The 19255-nt window shown below is 46.4% G+C and overlaps 1 protein-coding gene across 4 annotated transcripts in view; it reads left to right on the top strand.

The window, feature by feature from the left end:
- The window catches only part of CTPS2 (CTP synthase 2), a 126085-nt gene that overhangs the window by 39046 nt on the left and 67784 nt on the right, over positions 1 to 19255 (top strand). For all 4 annotated transcript variants that reach the window (XM_047764730.1, XM_047764731.1, XM_047764728.1 and 1 more), the window contains exons 10-13: positions 1253 to 1341; positions 2277 to 2371; positions 4530 to 4592; positions 4697 to 4740. In XM_047764730.1, the coding sequence (XP_047620686.1) occupies positions 1253 to 1341; positions 2277 to 2371; positions 4530 to 4592; positions 4697 to 4740 (291 nt within the window). The remainder of the gene's footprint in view (positions 1 to 1252; positions 1342 to 2276; positions 2372 to 4529; positions 4593 to 4696; positions 4741 to 19255) is intronic.

Here is a 19255-nt window from a genome sequence, read left to right as displayed (position 1 = left end):
ACCACAACGGGAACTCCAGAAAATCAGTTTTAATACAAATTTTATAAAGTAATTTTTTTTTTCTTTTAAGGGTCACACCTGCAGCATACGGAAGCTCCCAGGCTAGGGGTTGAATCGGAGTTGCAGCTGCTGCTGGCCAACACCACAGCCACAGCAACACCAGATCCTCAACCCACTGAGCAAGGCCAGGGATCGAACCTTCGTCCTCATGAATACTGGTCAGATTCGTTTCTGCTGAGCCATGATGGGGACTCCTAAAATTTTTGTACCTTAAGATATATTCAGATAGTACTTTTTAAAACAGAAATACTAAGATAATATAGATATATAGGGACCATTATGTACATAGGAATTGTTGTCCATGTTTTTCCTAGACTAGAATTCATTGTCAGTGGCTTCCACTAAGGACTGTTTGAATCTTGGGCTTGCGCTGTGTTTATCCTGCCTGACTTGTGCGGGAAGCCACCAAGTGGTTTTCAGTCTTTCGTCCATTTCCCTCACTGTGCCAGCCAGAGTGATCTTTTTAAAATCACTCCGTTCTGGAGTTCCCGTCATGGCTCAGTGGTTAACGAATCCGACTAGGAACCATGACGTTGCGGGTTCGATCCCTGGCCTTGCTCCGTGGGTTGAGGATCCCACGTTGCCGTGAGCTGTGGTGTAGGTCAAAAAGACAAAAATAAATAAATCAACACAATCATTCTGTTCCTTAAGACCTTTCAGTGGCTTCCAGTGTAAACTTTTCCCTTGCTGGGTGGAGCTTCTTTTGAGGTCCCTGGAGTGGTCACTGCTCTCTTTCCTCTGTGGTTCCTTTGTGGGGTTCCCCCCCATTTCCCGCTCACCTTTCCCACTAGCTCCCCACTGCACAGACGTGCGCAGGTGCCCGGCTTACGTCCCCTCGTCCTCGAGGGCTTTGCCTCTCGGACATCCCCTCCCTGGAGAGCTTCCCGAAGGCAGCCCTTCTCTTCCTTTCTCCAGCCCGCGTCTGGATCAGCTCTAGCTCCTGGTTCCTTCCGAAGCTTTCTCTTCATTGCCCATCACAGCCATTATCTCCCAGTGGTTTGGTTTCGGAATCTCCCCCAAAGATTATAAGAGCCGCAGGACAGAGGTGGTGCTTTTCAATGCCAAGGGACCACTACTGTGTCTGCATAATAGGTAGTGATTGCGTAACCATGTCAGTGTTAGTTGTCTCTAGTATGTTCCTTCCAGTATTTATTGTTCGGAAATGTCCCTTTAATCTGTTGCATGTTTTTAGTACATAGACTCCATCGATCTGGAGCAGACCACCGAAACTGAGGACCCTGTGAAATTCCACGAAGCTTGGCAGAAGCTCTGCAAAGCTGAGTGAGTACCGAGTACCGTCCACGCCATTTAGGACAGCGCTACTGTGATTTCCCCGTAATGATTCGATTTACCCCAGTTGGCAGTTTTTGTGCCTTGTGAAAGGTAGTTTGGGCTGATTCTGAGCGGTTGTGCCGCATTTACATTGCATTTACTTTGAACCGTGCCGTGAAAATGTCTGTGGCTCGTGCAAAGGAAACAGCTTTATTCCAGGGAGGATTTAGACAGCGTATTGGAGGGAAAGTGAGCTGATGCTACTGAGAGATGCAGAGATGGCGCTTCCGTGTACAAAGTTGAAGGCAGCAGTGACAATCCTCCCTCTCTTGGTTTTGCTTTTTTTTTTAACACATGAGTTGATTAGCGATCCATGGAACTCTTGGGGGTGGCGCTGTGCTGGGAGGGTAGCACGACCCTCCAGTTTTTCTCTTTTCAAATGAGAGTGTTTACCTAGAAAATCTGTCAAGTGTCTCCGAGCCAGGAAATTTTCCTGTGCCACAACTTAATTAGCCATCGAAATCTAAGGCTGATTGTTACCAGTTGAACTCCTTCTGATTGCATAAGAGGCCTGAAGATTTTTATAGTCGTGCTTTTAAGAGAACCTTGACGTATTTTTATTCAGATCATTTTTTCGGTGGCATTTTTAATTGAATCGAGTTTCTCAGTCACTATGCTCCCGTGCTGCAAGCGCCTATCAGAAAGTATCTATCAAGGTCAGCTGTAAGGAATTGTTGCAACTCGTTTATAACATTGGGAGGATTTCAAGAAGAAAGTTTAGGATGTGAAATCATGTCATCAATTCTGAGAATAGATTCCAAGCCTGTTCTCTAGCAATTGTGCCACGTGTTGGATTTGGGATCGCTGAGCATGAACGGCTGAAAACAAACAGTTTTACAACTAAAAATCATATCACATTCATCCTCATTTTGTGTTGATTGCAGTGGTGTTCTTGTGCCAGGAGGCTTCGGAATCAGAGGAACCTTGGGAAAACTCCAGGCGATTTCTTGGGCAAGGGCAAGGAAGATTCCTTTTCTGGGTAAAACTGATGTTTATGAATCCTAGCTATGAGCGCTTTAGATTTTTCGCTAGTAGGGCAACTAGAGTTTGTTAATGTGAAAAGTAGAACCTTGAATGTGAATATTCAGGTGCCACGTAGTTTGCTGCAGTGTCTGGAAACTACCTTCTGCAAGTCTTAAATAAATACCTGGCTCACAGCCTTTTATTTGTTTATTTATTTACTTATTTGCTTTTTAGGGCTGCATCCCAGGCATGTGGAAGTTCCCGGGTTAGGGGTCGAATTAGAGCTACAGCCCCCGGTCTGCTCCACAGCCACAGCAACTCAGGATCCGAGCCGCATCTGCGACCTACACCACAGCTCACGGCAACGCCGGGTCCTTAACCCACTGAGTGAGGCCAGGGATCGAACCTGCATCCTCATGGTTCCTAGACGGGTTCGTTACTGCTGAGCCACAATGGGACGCCTCACAGCCTTTTTGTCAACAATCTTTTCTTGGAACACAGACACAACCAATTTGTTTACATATTGTCTGTGGCTGCGTTTGCAGTACATTGGCAGAATTTGAGACCCTACAGCCTGCAGAGCTTAAAATCTTTACTCTCTGGCCCTTTCCAGCAAAAACATTGGCAACCTCGGAGAACTTGCAGTGTTGTGGTTGGGTAGCAAGAGGCTGGGAGGATCTGCTGTTCTTTCCTGCCCTTACCTTCTCTGATTCCCCGCTGAATCCATCTCGCACCACTTCAAGCAGAGACCAACCCAACAAGATGCCACAATGCTGTTTCTCACCTGAAAAAAAAAAAAAAAAAGTTGAAGTTGAAATGTATATGCTCCTTCTAGAAAAGATAATGCAGGAAGGCCATCCAGTGGTACAGGGCCAGCTCTGTTAAGACTTAGTAGAGCTTGGTCTTTTCAATGCTTCTGGTGCAATTGCAAAGCAGTGAAACCGGATGAAACGCAGGCTCGACGGGGAAAAAGGCAGCCCTGCGGTTGGGGAGTGAGGCAGTGGAGGGAGCCGCGAGGGGCTGTGTTCCATGCTGTGCTTGCGTGAGCTGGTGGGTTTCTGGACTGAGTGGACCTGCTTTGGTGCGCCTGACCTAGTCTCGGCCGACTCTTTGTTTCCCCGCTTGCCTGTTGTTTGATTCGCCTCCTAGATGCTGTCCGCTTGGGCTCCATTTTCACCAGAGAAGCTTTGCTTTGTTTTGCCCATCCAAGCTCATCTGAACCACTGTTTTCTTTTGAAGTAATCTTGTTTTGTTTCTGTTGAAATGTGGTGAGCGGTCTTCGGATAATTTTCACTGCATAGAATCGTTTGCGGCTCTTTAGCTTTCTCTTGCACACAGTGTCTCTTTATGTCCTGGCCTTCTGGAACTTTCTAAAGTTCCCCCCCAAACACTCAGCTGTTACATGCTTATCGACTTGTCCTGGCGTGCCTGTGTATTGATTGCTCTCTCCTTTGAGCCCCTTCTGTACCTTGGATGTGCCTGTAAAAGCATCTGGAAGGTTCCTTGGTGCTTGTTTGTTTGAGAGGATTGATGGGCTGCAGTGAATGTGGAGGTGGGCCATAGCAACAGGCCTGGACCCACACGGGTGCTTTTTTCTCCTTACCGAGCTCTCTGTTCGGGTCCATTTCGCCGCGCCATCACGCTGCTGCCCGCAGCAGAGGCGCCAGCACCCCCAGACGCTGCTCCTTCCCTGGGGCGAGGATTACAGGGCTGTTCAGGGCCCAGCAGCCGGGCAGAGACCGCCTGCTCCACTGCCCGCCTGTAGGAGCTCCTTGGATCCCAGCCCGCTGGCCCGCGGGGGCTGCCCGCAAGCACAGCCTGTATTTAAGGCTGTGCATCTACCTCGAGAAGAGGGACTGTGACGTCCCAGCCCTGGGAGACCCCCTCTTGAATGAGGAGGTGTCGTTAGACATCCTGTGAGGGCATCAGGCGCTCTGGTGGAGGCAGCTTTCCCTTTTGGACCTCAGCTTGTCCTTTCCCGCCCTTTTTCCTTCTCAACTCGGGCCGTCCAGCCCCTTCCCGCCCCTGCACATGTGTTCTGAGGGCAGAGGCTACAGCAGCAAACTCTGTTGGTGCCTCCGTTCTGGATGGAGGAGGTCGGCAACAAATGAGCAGGAAACAGGAAGCGCTGCACCATATGCTGACTTGCTTTATGCGTGTGTTCTTTCAACTAGGAGTGTGCCTCGGGATGCAACTGGCAGTGATCGAGTTTGCGAGAAACTGTCTTAACTTGAAAGGTAAGTCTGCGATTTTCTAATAACCTTCATGAAAAGCATTCTCGTTCCTTCAATTACTTTTCAGCAGTATTGGTGAGTTACTGAGCTCGTTTCTTCGTTTTCAGATGCTGATTCCACAGAATTTGAGCCAAATGCCCGGGTTCCTGTGGTAAGTGGCTCTTTGCGTTGCGTCGTTGTCGTTGTGTTTCTGGCTCTTGTCTAAACTCAGAAGGGGCCACTATTATTTTTTCTCATAACATCGGGACACTTAAATCATAGGTGGTTTTTCTTATTCTTACTCCTCTTACTGTTTTTCGTTTACGTCAAACCACTTAGTGCTGAGTCGTCCAGCTTGTCAGCTGTGCCTTGAAGAAAGACATGGTCCTGGGCTGGTCTCTCTTTGTAGCAGTTTTCAAGCTTAACATTAAGGAGAGGGTTGAGTTGACTGTGGTGACAATTTAGGACATCTAATATAAAGACACAGGCTGTCCCGTCTCTAGACCCGTCGTCTTCTCTTCTGCTTCTGCTCTTCTTCTTACACCGATTCATTTGCCCATAAAATATTCAGTCCAGGGTTTTGGCCGGGAGCGAAGGCCAGTGTGCTCCACCACCTGCCACTCTGCTAAGTCACACCATGTTGTCCTTGTCCCTCCCATGCTTGGGATTTTATAGTCGGACAATCTGAATGAGTTTTTCAGATGTCTCCTGAGATTCCCTATACCTGAAATGGCCCCCTTCCTGCGACCTCCCTACCCCTGGAATCTCAATAAAACCAATGAAGAATTTAATTGCAAGGGGATCCCATTGTGGCTCAGTGGTAATGAACTCCTCTAGTATCCATGAGGTCTCGGGTTCGATCCCTGGCCTCGCTCACTGGGTTAAGGATCCGGCGTTGCCGTGAGCTGTGCTGTAGGTCACAGATGTGGCTCAGATCTGGCGTTGCTGTGGCTCTGGTGTAGGCTGGCAGCTGTAGCTCCGATTCGACCCCTAGCCTGGGAACCTCCATATGCTGTGGGTTTGGCCCTTAAAAAAAAAAAAGAATTTAATTAAAAAAGTAAACCAAACCTGGTGACTGACAGGCTCCTATTCATCGGGGGAAGCCTTTCTGGACTTTTCTTTCCTGGCCTCTGCCTTCTGTGCCTTGCACTCACCTCCATCAGAGTATTTACCCCCGTGTTGTAATTGGATTTTTAGTAACGGTTGATTGAGATGTGATTCACATACCATAGAATTTAGCCATTCAAAGTGTATGGCGCATTCACAGATCTCGGCAACCATCACCGCAATCAATTTTGGACCATTTTGAAGACTCCAAAAAGAAACCCCACACCCTTTAGCTGACACCCCAAGGCTTCCTGTCATCCCAGCTCTAGGCAACCATTAATCTGTCTTCTGTCTCTGTGGGTTTTCCTGTTCTGGCTATTTTGTATACAGTTGACCTTTGAATAATTCAGGGGTTGGGGTTCTGACCCTCTGTGTCGTCGAAGATCTGCCAGGCACCCCTCCGAATACGCGTTCTTCCATATCTGTGATTCTGCATCTATGGATTCAACTAACCATGGATCACGTGGTACCGTAGTATTACCTCGTGAGAAAAATCCACATCTGAGTGGACCCGCAGTGTTCAAAGCTGTGTCGTTCAAGGGTCAACCCTAAATGGAATCATAACCATATGTGGCCTTTTGTGACTGGCTTCTTTCACTTAGCATAATGTTGTTAAGGTCGTTCCATGCTGTAGCGTCTATCAGTACTTTATTTCTTTTTATTAAAAAATAATAGTTCATGGTATGGTTATATCACAGTTGATTTATCCATTCATCCATTGGTAGACATTTGCTGTTTCTACTTTTCGGCTGCTATGAATCATGCTGCTATGAACATTTGTGTACCAGTTTTTGCGTGGACGTAGGTTTTCATTTCACTTGGGTGTATACCTAGGAGTGGAATTGCGGGTCACATGGTGACTGTATATTTCATTTTGTGAGGAACTGCCAGAGTGTTTTCCAAAGTGGTGAGAGCGTTTTTCATTCCCATCAGCAGCGTGCGAGGGTTCCACTTTCTCCATATCTTCAGCACTTGTTATGGTCCTTTTGATCACCATTGACTCCTGAACAACGTGGAGTCGAAGGGCATGGGTATACTTATATGTGAATGTTTTTTGCACTAAGTACATCCTACATTACTGCATGATCCAGAGTTGGTTGAATCCGCTGATGCGGAACTGGATACAGGGTGCTGACTGTAAAGTTATACTTGGATTTTTGATTGCCGGGGGCGGGGCGGGGGGGGGGTCATTGCCCCAACCCCTGCATTGTTCAAGGGCTCACCGTAGAGCCATTCTAGTGGGTGTGAAGTCGTAGCTCACCGTGGCTTTGATTCACGTTCCTTGCTGTCTGAGGATGTGGAACATATTTTCCTGTGTTTATTGGCCGCTTGTGTGTCATCTTTGGAGAACTGCCTCTTCAAATCCTTTGCCCACTTTAATTTTTAAAATTTTTAAATTTTATTTTATTTTTTTGCTTCTTAGAGCCACACCTGCGGCATGTGGAGGTTCCCAGGCTAGGGGTCAAATCAGAGCGACAGCTACTGGCCTACACCACAGCCATAGCAATGCGGGGTCACAGCAGTGCGGGTCCCTGACCCACTGAGGGGGGCCAGGGATCGAACCTGCATCCTTGGTAACTGCTGAGCCACGACAGGAACTCCCTTGGCCCACCTTTATTTATTTATTTATTGTCTTTTTAGGGCCACATCCGTGGCATATGGAGGTTCCCAGGCCAGGGGTCAAATCGGAGGTACAGCTGCCGGCCTCCACCACAGCCACAGCCACAACCACGCCAGATCCGAGCCGTGTCTGCAACCTACACCACAGCTCCCGGTAATGCCAGAGCCTTAACTCACTGAGTGAGTCCGGTGCTGGAACCCGCAACCTCATGGTTCCCAGTCAGATCCGTGAACCACTGAGCCAAGACGGGAACTCCATTGCCCACTTTTAAATTGTGTTATTTGTCGTTTTACGTTGTAAGAGGTTGTTTTTTTTTTTTTTTTTTTTTTTAAATATCCTACATGCAAGTTCCTTCTTAGACACATCAGTTGTACTGTGGACCTTTTGGGCTGGATGGTTCTTTGCTATGGGAAGCTGGGAGGCCGTTCACTGTAAGCTATTCCGCCGCATCCCTGAGCTCTCCTCTACCCACTAGATGTCAGCAGTGCACTCCTCCCGACGCCCAGTTGTGACACTAAAAGTACCTCCAGACCTTGGGGAACGTCCCCCTGGGACGCAGGCAGACCAGCTCCCGCTGAGCATCTCCAGGATTTGGAGAAATGGAATGCATTCCTCTCCTCTCCAGCACAGCCCCTCCCTTCCTTTATAGCAGCCATTCCTTCTTTGTTTTAATGGGTTATCTTTCCAGTTCTAAAATACGAGTCAACCCGTGGGTCTGCGTGTAATCCCCTCCCCTTCTCAGATCAATGACCGCATCCGCTGCCCACTTTTTTTGTTTCTGCCTTGCTTTTTTTACTTAACATTCCTCGGAAGGATATAGAGAGATGCTTCACTCATTTTTATAGCTTGCAATTCAGACGATAATGAACCATAACTTCCCAGCCAGATGGTACTTTTAAGTCTTATTAAGGCTTGGAAGACTTGGTACGAGTGACGAGTTCCTTCTAAGGCTTTAATAGAAACCTATTTCCTGACCAAGGGCTGAAATGGCCGCGCCGAGCAAACGTTGGGTTTTCTTCTCGTAGAGAACACGTTGGGACAGGCAGTGACTTTACCAGTAGGTGCCACTGTGAGATAGCTTTGGCAGGGTTCATTCTTTGATGACTCTTCTTTACTCTCTGTGTGTGTTCTGTGTGTGTTTAAAGCCTTTATACCATTGATACACAGCGTAAGTTAAGCCCTACAGAAAAGATAGAAAACTGCCCCTCATGTGCCCCTTAGTTCCCTTACCAGAGGTCACTATCCATTTCTTTTGTTCTTCTTCCAAAGATTGTGTGTGTGTGTGTGTGTGTGTGTGTGTGCGCGCGTGCACGCACATGCATGCCCCCCCACACACGTATATGGATATATAGTCCCTTAAAAAATACATCTGCTGGCGTGCTTGAGACCTTGTTCCGCCTTGCTTTTTGTACCGAGCACGCCACTTCAGCGCACAGGGATCTACCACATGCCTGCCTTGCAATACGCATCATTCTTTATTTAAGCAGTCCTGTATTGATGAATAGTTAGATTGTGTCCATTATTTGCCGCTTTAAATCATGCTGCAAATTAGTATCTGCACATACCTCCTTGTACCCACACAGGCACCCGTCTATGGGATGAATTCCTAGAAGGGGGATTGCTAAGTCAGAGGAAATGTGCATTTTACATTTTGATAGCTTCTGTACTCCTAAGTGAGATGAGAACAATAAAACCTAATTGCTACTGAACATCTTTATGGCCTGCAATCAGTTTGTTGGAGAAAAATAGCCTTAAGAGCCAGCATTGGTGAGGATGGGGAGAAGTCTTATTAAAGAAAAAGGCTAAGGTAATAGAATCACCAGGCAGCAAACACCAGGAAGCCTGGGGAATCACTTCAACTTGAACAAATAACAATGGCTTATTACAGTGGGTAATGGCCATTGTGGCTCTTCTAGCCAAAAAAAGTAAATAATTTGGAAACCGGGAGCCTCCTTTAGCATCTGTCTGCTGCTAAAATCTTTTTCATGGATGTGGGGGGAGAAAAAATAATTTTCCCTCTGCCCTTTTAGATTCTTGGCTGAGACCCCCCTATAATAAAAGACAGAATAACAGGGGAAAAACAAACAGAAGCTTAATCACCTGAATATCTCCTGTAGCCCTGGGAGAGACCCAGGAAAACAGAAAGTCCCTGAAAGGACCTAAGGTACCACGTTTCAAGGTACCACCTTAAATACTTCACCTTAAATAGCCGAAGACAAAAGAGGTTGGAGGTTGGGGGCCTCGATGGGAGGTTTTCAGGTGGAGCAGCTAAATAAGGCTGAGATTGTGATGCAGATTTAGGTTCCTGTTCTCCCCATTGATAAGAGTTTCTAGAAATTTAGGGTCACCCTGCTCTTCCAGGTACAGAGAGGGGAACACCCTTCCAAATGGAGATTTTTCCTTTACAAATGTAAATATCTCTTACAAAAGGGCTACTTCTACCGGGTTTTCCGAGCTTCTCCCGTCTACTGTTTCTTAAGAATAGTCGGCTCAAGATCATCTATTTGCCGAAGAGACATATTTTGGGATGGCAAATTCTGCCCCCCCTCACCGGCCATCATGACCCTCCTTTGGCACGCATGCTCCGTCTCGTGGTTGTTCGTGAACTCAGTAGAAACTCTGGCATAAACAGGACAGATATCTAAGAGGAGGTGTCTCCTAAGCACATAAGAAGAGAAAGAGAGATTTTTCTTAGAGCGAAGATAGATTCTTTCCGAGTCTGGAAGTACGAGGAGAGAGGGAGTAAAATTTATTTCATTAGGTCATTTCATTGCTTAATCCACAAGGTGAGATAGAAAGCTCTGGAACTTGGCAGAATATTTAGGTTCTGTAGCAAGTCGGATTTTTTTTGGCCTGCTGCAGAGTAGTTTTAGCTGCCTTCTTGAAGCGGCTTGCCAGGAACACAGCTGTAGCTGACTTGCATTCTGACTGTGTATCAATCACATGGCTGCTGCTGACACCCTTGACCTTGAATTTGGCTTCAGATTTCTCCAGTTCACATGGCGTAGAGTTCATGGCACTGTAGAATTTATATTTAGAGTCTTTGGGGCTTTTGCGATGTATCTATAGGAAGAAAGTTCTCAATCTGATGTTTAGGTATGTGGATATGTTGCCGGAATTCAGCCTCTGTCTGCTGGTGCCGAGTTGAAACGCAGAGTTTGGGGTAACGAAGAAAAAAATAGCCTTATCGCTTTGCCAGGCAAAGGAGGGTCACGGCAGGCTGATGCCCTAAAGACTGTGCCCCTCCCCTTGCAAAGAATTGTGAGGCGTTTCATAGTAAAAAGGAGACGACCAGGCTTTCAGATAGGAATCGGGATTGGGAGAGACATGCATTCTTCTCGCTTTGGGGGCCTCTTAGTCATCAGAGCTGGAGTCGGGAGACCTCGGCTTGATCACGACGGTGGTCTTCTGGGTGACTGACTAGAGTAACAGCACTTGCGAGAAGGGCACAGTGATCAGAGAGGAGAACCAACGCGGAGGGTTCCTGGACGACGTCATGGGCTCATCATCCATGGAGGCTGAATGAGGCCCATTTCCTAAGAACAAGAAATGGGGGACACAGGAAGGCTCTTGCGCCCAGGACCCCCTCAGGGCTGTGTCTGGTTTCAGATATGCATAATTTTTAGCATTTATGTTTATTGAAAATAGTGACTTTATGGAGTTCCCATTGTGACACAGCGGAAATAAATCCAATTAGTATCCATGAGGATGTGGGTTCGATCCCCGGCCTTGCTCAGCGGGTTAGGGATCCAGCATTGCTGTGAGCTGTGATGCAGGTCGTAGATGCGCCTTGGACCTGGCGTTGCTGTGGCGTAGGCTGGCAGCTACAGCTCTGATTAGACCCCTAGCCTGGAAACTTTCATATGCCGTGGCATGGCTCTAAAAAAAATTTTTTTTTAAATAGTAACTTAAAAAATCTGAATAGACATTAGATGTGTAAATAGAATCTGAAGACAGAATCCATGTTCCAGGGGTTCCCATTGTGGCTCAGCAGAAATGAATCTGACTAGCATCCATGAGGATGCAGGTTCGATCCCTGGCCTTGCTCAGTGGGTTAAGGATCCGGCACTGCCGTGAGCTGTGGTGTAGGTGCAGGCACAGCTCATATCCTGAATTGCTGTGGCTGTGGTGTAGGCCGGCAGCTGCCAGCTCCGATTCGACCCCTAGCCTGGGAACCCCCATATGCTGCAGGTGCGGCCCCAAAAAGACAAAAAAAAAAAAAGAAGAAGAATCCATGGTCCACATTCAAACACATCAACACAGACATATATCAACTAAAAAGATAAGACAGGAGACTGCAAATAAGAAAAGAGTTTATTGGAATTCCCTGGTGGCTCAGGATTGTCATTGCAGTGACTCTGGTTACTGTTGCGGCGAGGGTTCGATCCCTGGTCCAAGAACTTCTGCTTCCCATGGGTGTGGCCACAAAGAAAAAGAATAAAGAGTTTATTTGGGCTCTTCAGAATAGCAGTTTGGGAGTTCCCATGGTGGCTCAGTGGAAAAGAATCTGATAGCATCCATGAGGACACAGGTTTGATTCCTGGCCTCCCTCAGTGGCTTAAGGATCTGGCATTGCCGTGAGCTGTGGTGTAGGTCGCAGATGTAGCTTGGATCTGACATTGCTGTGGCTGTGGTGTAGGCCAGTGGCTACAGCTCTGATTCAACCCCTAGCCTGGGAACCTCCATATGCTGCAGGTGCGGCCCCAAAAAGACAAAAAAAAAGTGAGGAGTTCCCATCGTGGCGCAGTGGTTAACGAATCCGACTAGGAACCATGAGGCTGCGGGTTCGATCCCTGCCCTTGCTCGATGGGTTAACGATCTGGCGTTGCCGTGAGCTGTGGTGTAGGTCACAGACGTGGCTCGGATCCCGCGTTGCTGTGGCTCTGGTGTAGGCCGGGGGCTACAGCTCCGATTGGACCCCTAGCCTGGGAACCTCCATATGCCGCGGGAGCGGCCCAAGAAATAGCAAAAAGACAAAAAATAAATAAATGAATGAATCAATGAATCAATTAATCTTTAAAAAAAAAGTGAGAAATTTGAACCTTTTTTTTTTTTTCTTCTTTTTCAGGGCTGCAGATGCTGCGTAGGAATTTCCCAGGCTAGGGGTTGAATCAGGGCTACAGCTGCCGGCCTACCCCACAGACACAGCAATGCCAGATCTGAGTCACATCTGCAACCTACACCACAGCTCCCAGCAATGCTAGATCCTTAACCCACTGAGTGAGGCCAGGGATGTAACTCGCATCCTCATGGGTACTAGTCGGATTCATAACTTGCTGAGCCACAACGGGATTCCTGAGAAATTTGAAGTGTTTTAAGCAGATGCAAGTGGAGATGTGAGATTGTAGCGTTTGCTATTATTTCAATTTTAATTATTTATCATAGATGTGATTTCTTTTAGCCCTCCCCCTTTTTTATTACTTAATGAATTTTATTACATTTATAAGTGTACAACAATGATCACAACCAAATTTTACGGGATTTCCATCCCAAACCCTCAGTACATCCCCCCACCCCTCAACCTGTCTCATTTGGAAATCATGTTTTTCAAAGTCTGTGAGTCAGTATCTGTTCTGCAAAGAAGTTTATTGCATCCTTTTTTTAGATTCCACATGTCAATGATAGCATTTGATGTTGGTGTCTCAATATCTGACTGACTTCACTTAGCATGATAACTTCTAGGTCCATCCACGTTGCTAAAAATGCCGGTATTTCGTTCCTTTTAATGGCTGAGTAATGCTCCATTGTGTCTCTGTACCACAGCTTCTTGATCCACTCCTCCATCAATGGGCATTTAGGTTGTTTCCGTGTCTTGGCTATTGCAAATAGTGCTACAATGAACATCAGAGTACATGTGTCTTTGTGAGTCATGATTTTCTCTGGATAGATGCCCAGGAGTGGGATTGCTGGATCAAATGGTAGTTCTATGTTTAGTTTTCTGAGGCATCTCCATACTGCTTTCCACAGGGGTTGCACCAATGTACAGTCCCACCAACAGTGTCATAGGGTTCCTTTTTCTCCACACCCTCTCCAGCACTTATTGTTTGTAGACTTTTGGATGATGGCCATTCTGGCTGGTGTAAGGTGGTACCTCCTAGTGGTTTTGATTTGCATTTCTCTACTAATGAGTGACGTTGAACATCTTTTCATGTGTTTTTTGGCCATCTGGATGTCTTCTTTGGAGAACTGTCTGTTGAGATCTTCTGCCCATTTTTGGATGGGGTTGTTTGTTTTTTGGGTATTGAGCTGTAGGAGGTGTTTATAAATTTTGGAGATGAGTCCCTTGTCAGTCGCTTCATTTGCAAATATTTTCTCCCTTTCTGTGGGTTGTCTTTTTGTTTTGTTTAGGGTTTCCTTTTATCATAGATGTGATTTCTTTTAGCCCTCCCCCCTTTTCTGGCCATGCCCATGGCATGCGGAAGTTTCTCAGCCAGGGATCGAACCTGTGCCACAGTGGCGACCTGAGCCACAGCAGTGAATATAGTGGATCCTTAACCCACTGCCACAAGAGAATTCCTCCCTTACCCCGTTTTAATCCAAGGATTTTCACAGTCAAAATTAATTTTACATCTGACACAGTGGATTTGTGATAGAGTGACATATAATTAGAAGTGGATTTAGGTGAAGGGTAATTGTGTTATTCAAGCATAGTTAATCATAACATTTTCCTACCTTTAGTTTAAGCCCTGTTTGAAAGGTTTTCTCCTTTCATTTATTTTTGTACAGTTTCATATGGAAAGGAAATTAAGAGGGTTAAAAAAAACAGCAACTCAGACAACCACTTAGAATAACCTTCCAGGCAACTTTTATTACTTTCATTGCTTTGCATTTAGAATATTGTAGTAAGCATCTCCGTACCAACGGAACAATCTGAAAGAAGTGATTTGGGGCTGCGTTTGGGCTAAAGAACTTTTTCCCCATAAAAGCAGCTATCAGGAAAACAGCTATACTGTGGGTAGAAGAGCTGTTTATGGACCAGTCTGAGAGCCTAATAGTCATTTAATCCTGTCTCTATGGGGACCATAGAGTTCAGAAATGATCTCCGGCTGTTGGCCATAGGAACCGCTTCGGATCTGGAGAAAGTTCGTTCTTCCAGGCATGATGGCCTCTGCCTAATGGCTAGGGCGTCTTTTCCACTCAACCCGCCAGGAGTCTACTTACTGAAAAGAGTCAGCACAGCAGGGAGGAAGCGCCCATGAGTGAATCAACACGAGTAGTCCATAATTTTAACGATAACTGAAGGACTAAATGAGTCCTTCAAAGCTAATGTATTTTCAAGCTTTTGTATCTTTAGCTCGATGGCCAATGCCTTAGGACTAGGTATTCCAGCATTTTAAAAGATTTTTTTTTTGGGGGGGGGCAGTAGAAACAGCTAGATTCTAGCAGAAAGAGATTATTAAGAACAACTCACTGTGCATTTGGCGCTCATCCACTTAAGCACCACCCTAAATACGGAGTGTTGCAAATGGGCGGCCGCCACAGCCCTGCTTGCACGTTAGTTGGAGACATCATAGACATCCTGAAACACGACCAAGTGGGTGGGCAGTGTGTGAATATGCACGCCCTTAGTAATGCTACCAGCACTGACGGCTGGGACTTCTGTCGTGAGAGAATGTTCTGGATCTGTGCCATCCAGGAGGATAACCACTAGCTACATGGGACTGTAGAGCACTCGACATTGAGCTAGTGTGGCCAAGGCATTGCATTTTCCTTCATTTTAATTGATTTAAATGTTATTAGCCACCTAATCTAGGGGCCCCTCTACTGCACAGCACAGGTAGATTGTCAAAGGCTTGGAGACTTAATCGAAGGGATTGGAGGCGTATGCTAGGCTGCAGTGTCCAAGATTGGGTCATAAAATAGCACATAGCTCCTGTAGGGAAGTAGAAGGAAATAAAAGAGATTGGAGCAAATTTGTGGAGGTCCATGGGTGTCAGTTTCAAAATTAATCCTGAGGGCAACAGGAAAACACTACACTAATACCTGCCAACTGCGACATATTATGCAAGTACCGTACTTATCACTGAAGGCTTTCCAGTAGAATTGAGTGCTTTAGCACCAGCCATGTTAAATTTAAGAAATATTGGGGAGTTCCCACTGTGGCTCCATGGTTAACGAATTCGAATAGGAACCATGAGGGTGCAGATTCAATCTCTGGCCTCGCTCAATGGGTTAAGGATCCGGTGTTGGTGTTGCCATGAGCTGTGGTGTAGGTCACAGACGCAGCTCGGATCTGGTATTGCTGTGGCTGTGGTGTAGGCCGGCGGCTGTAGCCCTGATTCGACCCCTAGCCTGGGAACCTCCATATGCCACAGGTGTGGCCCTAAAAAGCAAAAAATAAAAATAAAAAAACCTTCAAGCTATATGTTGGTTATTAATAAAGAGGTAAAAATCTTAAATATTAGACTGCCTAACTTAATAGCATTAAAGTATAACCAGTCATGACTGGACAGTGTGTTTATCCTGGGCCTTAAATTGATTAAACACATCATATTGATCAAACAAAAGAGAGAGCCCCCGTATCACCATAGACACTCAGTGGGCAGTGTACAGTGTCTACACCCCAGTGCCCACAGTCTCATGACAAACTAGAAAGGGAAGGGTACTTCAAACAGGAGAAAGAATATCTTTTACAAAACAGTACCCAACTGTAAACTCAGTGGGGAAATTAAGATCTTCTTTGACTCATGATGGGGTTACGTCCTGAATGTTAGAAGTTGAAAATGCATTTAATACACCTAATCTGCTGAGCATCATAGCTTAGCCTAGCCTACCTTAAACATGCTCAGAAAACTTACATTAATCTCCAGCTGGGAAAAAAATCATCTCACAGAAAGCCTATTTCATAATAAAGTGTTAAGGAATTTCTGCTGTGACACAGTGGGTTAAAAATCTGACTGTAGGAGTTCCCGTCATGGCGCAGTGGTTAACGAATCCGACTAGGAACCATGAGGTTGCGGGTTCGGTCCCTGCCCTTGCTCAGTGGGTTGATGATCCGGCGTTGCCGTGAGCTGTGGTGTAGGTTGCAGACGCGGCTTGGATCCCTCGGATCCTGTGTTGCTGTGGCTCTGGTGTAGGCCAGTGGCTATAGCTCCGATTGGACCCCTAGCCTGGGAACTCCATATGCCGCAAGAGCAGCCCAAGAAAATGGCAAAAAGACAAAAAAAAAAAAATCTGACTGCATTGGGTTGGGTCACTGTGGAGGTGTGGGTTCGATCCCAAGCCTGGCACAGTGGGTGAAAGGATCTGGCACTGCCTTGGATTGTGGCTTGGATTCAGTTGCTGGCCCAGGAGCTTCCATTTGCTGCGGGTATGGCCATAAAAAAAATGTTGAAAAACTCATGAAATTGTTACTGAACCAAACTTGGGTCCACTCACGTGACACACAGCCCACCTACTGACAGGGGATTGTGCTGAAGGATGGTACAGTGTTTATTGCAGGGTGCCAAGCAAGGAGAACGTGCAGCTAATGCACAAAAAACCCAGGCTCCCCGATGGCTTTTAGGGAAGGGTTTTTAAAGGCCACAATTATGGGAGAGGACGGTAGCAGGCCTGATCAGCTTATGGACATTCTTTCAGACTGGTTGGTGGTGAGGCAGCAGAGTGATGTTTCCGGAATCTCAGCCTTTTGGTTCCAACTGGTCTGGGGTCTATGTGCTTTTGGTCAGCATGGAGTCACCATCTTCCACTTAGTTTCTGCAGCACAACTCAAAGACTTGTATCAGATTATTATGTATGACCCTCAGGAGGAAGGGGGAGTCCCTTGACTCTATTTTTTTTTGTCTTTTGTCTTTTTGTTGTTGTTGTTGTTGTTGTTGTTGCTATTTCTTGGGCCACTCCCGTGGCACATGGAGGTTCCCAGGCTAGGGGTTGAATCGGAGCTGTAGCCACCGGCCTACGCCAGAGCCACAGCAACGCTGGATCCGAGCCGCGTCTGCAAGCTACACCACAGCTCACGGCAACGCCGGATCTTTAACCCACTGAGCAGGGGCAGGGACCCAACCCGCAACCTCATGGTTCCTAGTCCGATTTGTTAACCACTGCGCCACGACAGGAACTCCGCTTGACTCTATTTTTAAGCTATTGTTACTTTTCTTTCTTGACTGCTTTCCTTTGTTTCTGCCTTTTCCACTTCTCTAATCATTAACTGTTTGGGTCTGCTCTTTGGAACTTGGGGAAGGCCTTGGAGACAAAGTCCTTGTCTACAAACCAGAAGCAAAGGTCGTGGAGGGGCTCGTACCCAGGAGAGCCCCGCAGGGTCTTGCTTGGTTTCATAGTTTATTGGATACTGTACAGAGGGAAAAACAGAATGGTCATGTAGGTGCAGAATGGTTGTAAGCATACAGCTTATGTACCCTCGTGAGCACAGGTCCGATTGGGAGCTGTGGCTGCTGCTGCCCAGCATCATGGAGAGGATCATACTGCAAGCCCAGGAAGAGATCTGAAGTCAAAATTCGAAGTATAGTTTCTACTGGCAACTTTCATACCATTTTATTTTATTTATTTATTTATTTTTGTCTTTTTACCATTTCTTGGGCCACTCCCGCAGCATATGGAGGTTCCCAGGCTAGGGATCGACTTGGAGCTGTAGCTGCCAGCCTACACCACAGCCACAGCAACGCAGGATCCGAGCCACATCTGCGACCTACACCACAGCTCACGAGCAGTGCCAGATCCTTAACCCAGTGAGCGAGGCCAGGGATGGAACGCGCAACCTCATGGCTCCTAGTCAGATTCGTTAACCACTGAACCACGACGGGAACTCCCATACCATTTTAAAGTTTAAAAAATGGAAAGTCGAACCATCGTAATTTGGGTACCGTCACTAGTAGGGGGATTCCTATGAAAACCAGAAATGAATGAAAGATGTGCACTCTTGTGACTAATAACGCAGTTAAAATGAGACTGATGAATGGTGTCTGGGGAGTGAAGCTGGCGCCTTCCTGCCGGTTTGTAGAAATGGGAATCAATACAATCTTTTGGAAAATCAACTAGGCGGTCTGTTTCACAAACCTTAAAAATATTCCTACCCTCTGACTCAGACATTTACTTCTTAGAAATTCTCCGAAGGAAATCTGATATGTTGACAGGGAAGTGAACAGGTATTCATTATAACATTAGTTAGAGGGATCAGAAATGACAGCACTCCAGACGCCCCACAATGGGGAAATGGTTAAGACTAACAAGGGGTGTCCCTCCAGGGAAATATAATTAGTCATTAGAAATATTTAAGGCTTTTGCTGCTATGAGAATGCTCTTATGTTGAATTAGAATGATACAGATCGTGTTTAAACATTCCCTCAACGGTGTCTAAAAGTCTCCTTTGTTTCTCGGTGGAAGGGTTCGAACTCATTTTTCTTTTTTTCTTGTTAATTTTCTGAATGTTTGAAATAGTGTCCAGTGCATTTCCCCAAAGTTAGATGGTCATATGTTCTGATTATTCCAAAGAAGAGGATTCCAAGAGGCTTAGTAGGAAAACCAACAATGTGATGTTTTACCGATGTTTTCTTTTTGTTTAAAACTTTCTTTTCTTTTGTTTCTTTTTGATGGGACACACATCCACAGGGTTGAAAAATGGACAGTGTGCAATAGAATGTAATGTGAGGGCTGGTTCTTCCACCCCTGTCCCTCATCTGCTCGGGGTTTTCTTTGAAACCGAGCAAGGGCTTGTGTGTGCTTGCTGCGCAAAACGCCAAGCCCGAGAGTGGGTGTTTCTTGCTGGGCCCCAAGCAAGAGAGTGGGAGACAAGCCTTAGATGCGCTCCAGCTCAGTCTTCGAGTTAGGGAGTTTTTAAAGGGGAAGAACAGAGATGGAGGGGAGTTATTCATTGTCTTGTGACATTTGTTAATCATAGATTTAGGGGTCAGGATGCTTAAGGTTTATGAGTCTCTGGCCGGGTGGTCCATGACCCATGACCCGAGGGTGGGGGGGATTTGTTAGCTCATCTTGCCCCGAAGAA

This window comes from Phacochoerus africanus, chromosome X (genome assembly GCF_016906955.1).
Source record: "Phacochoerus africanus isolate WHEZ1 chromosome X, ROS_Pafr_v1, whole genome shotgun sequence".
Lineage (NCBI taxonomy): Eukaryota > Metazoa > Chordata > Mammalia > Artiodactyla > Suidae > Phacochoerus > Phacochoerus africanus.
This window is presented reverse-complemented; position numbering and strand designations above follow the sequence as displayed.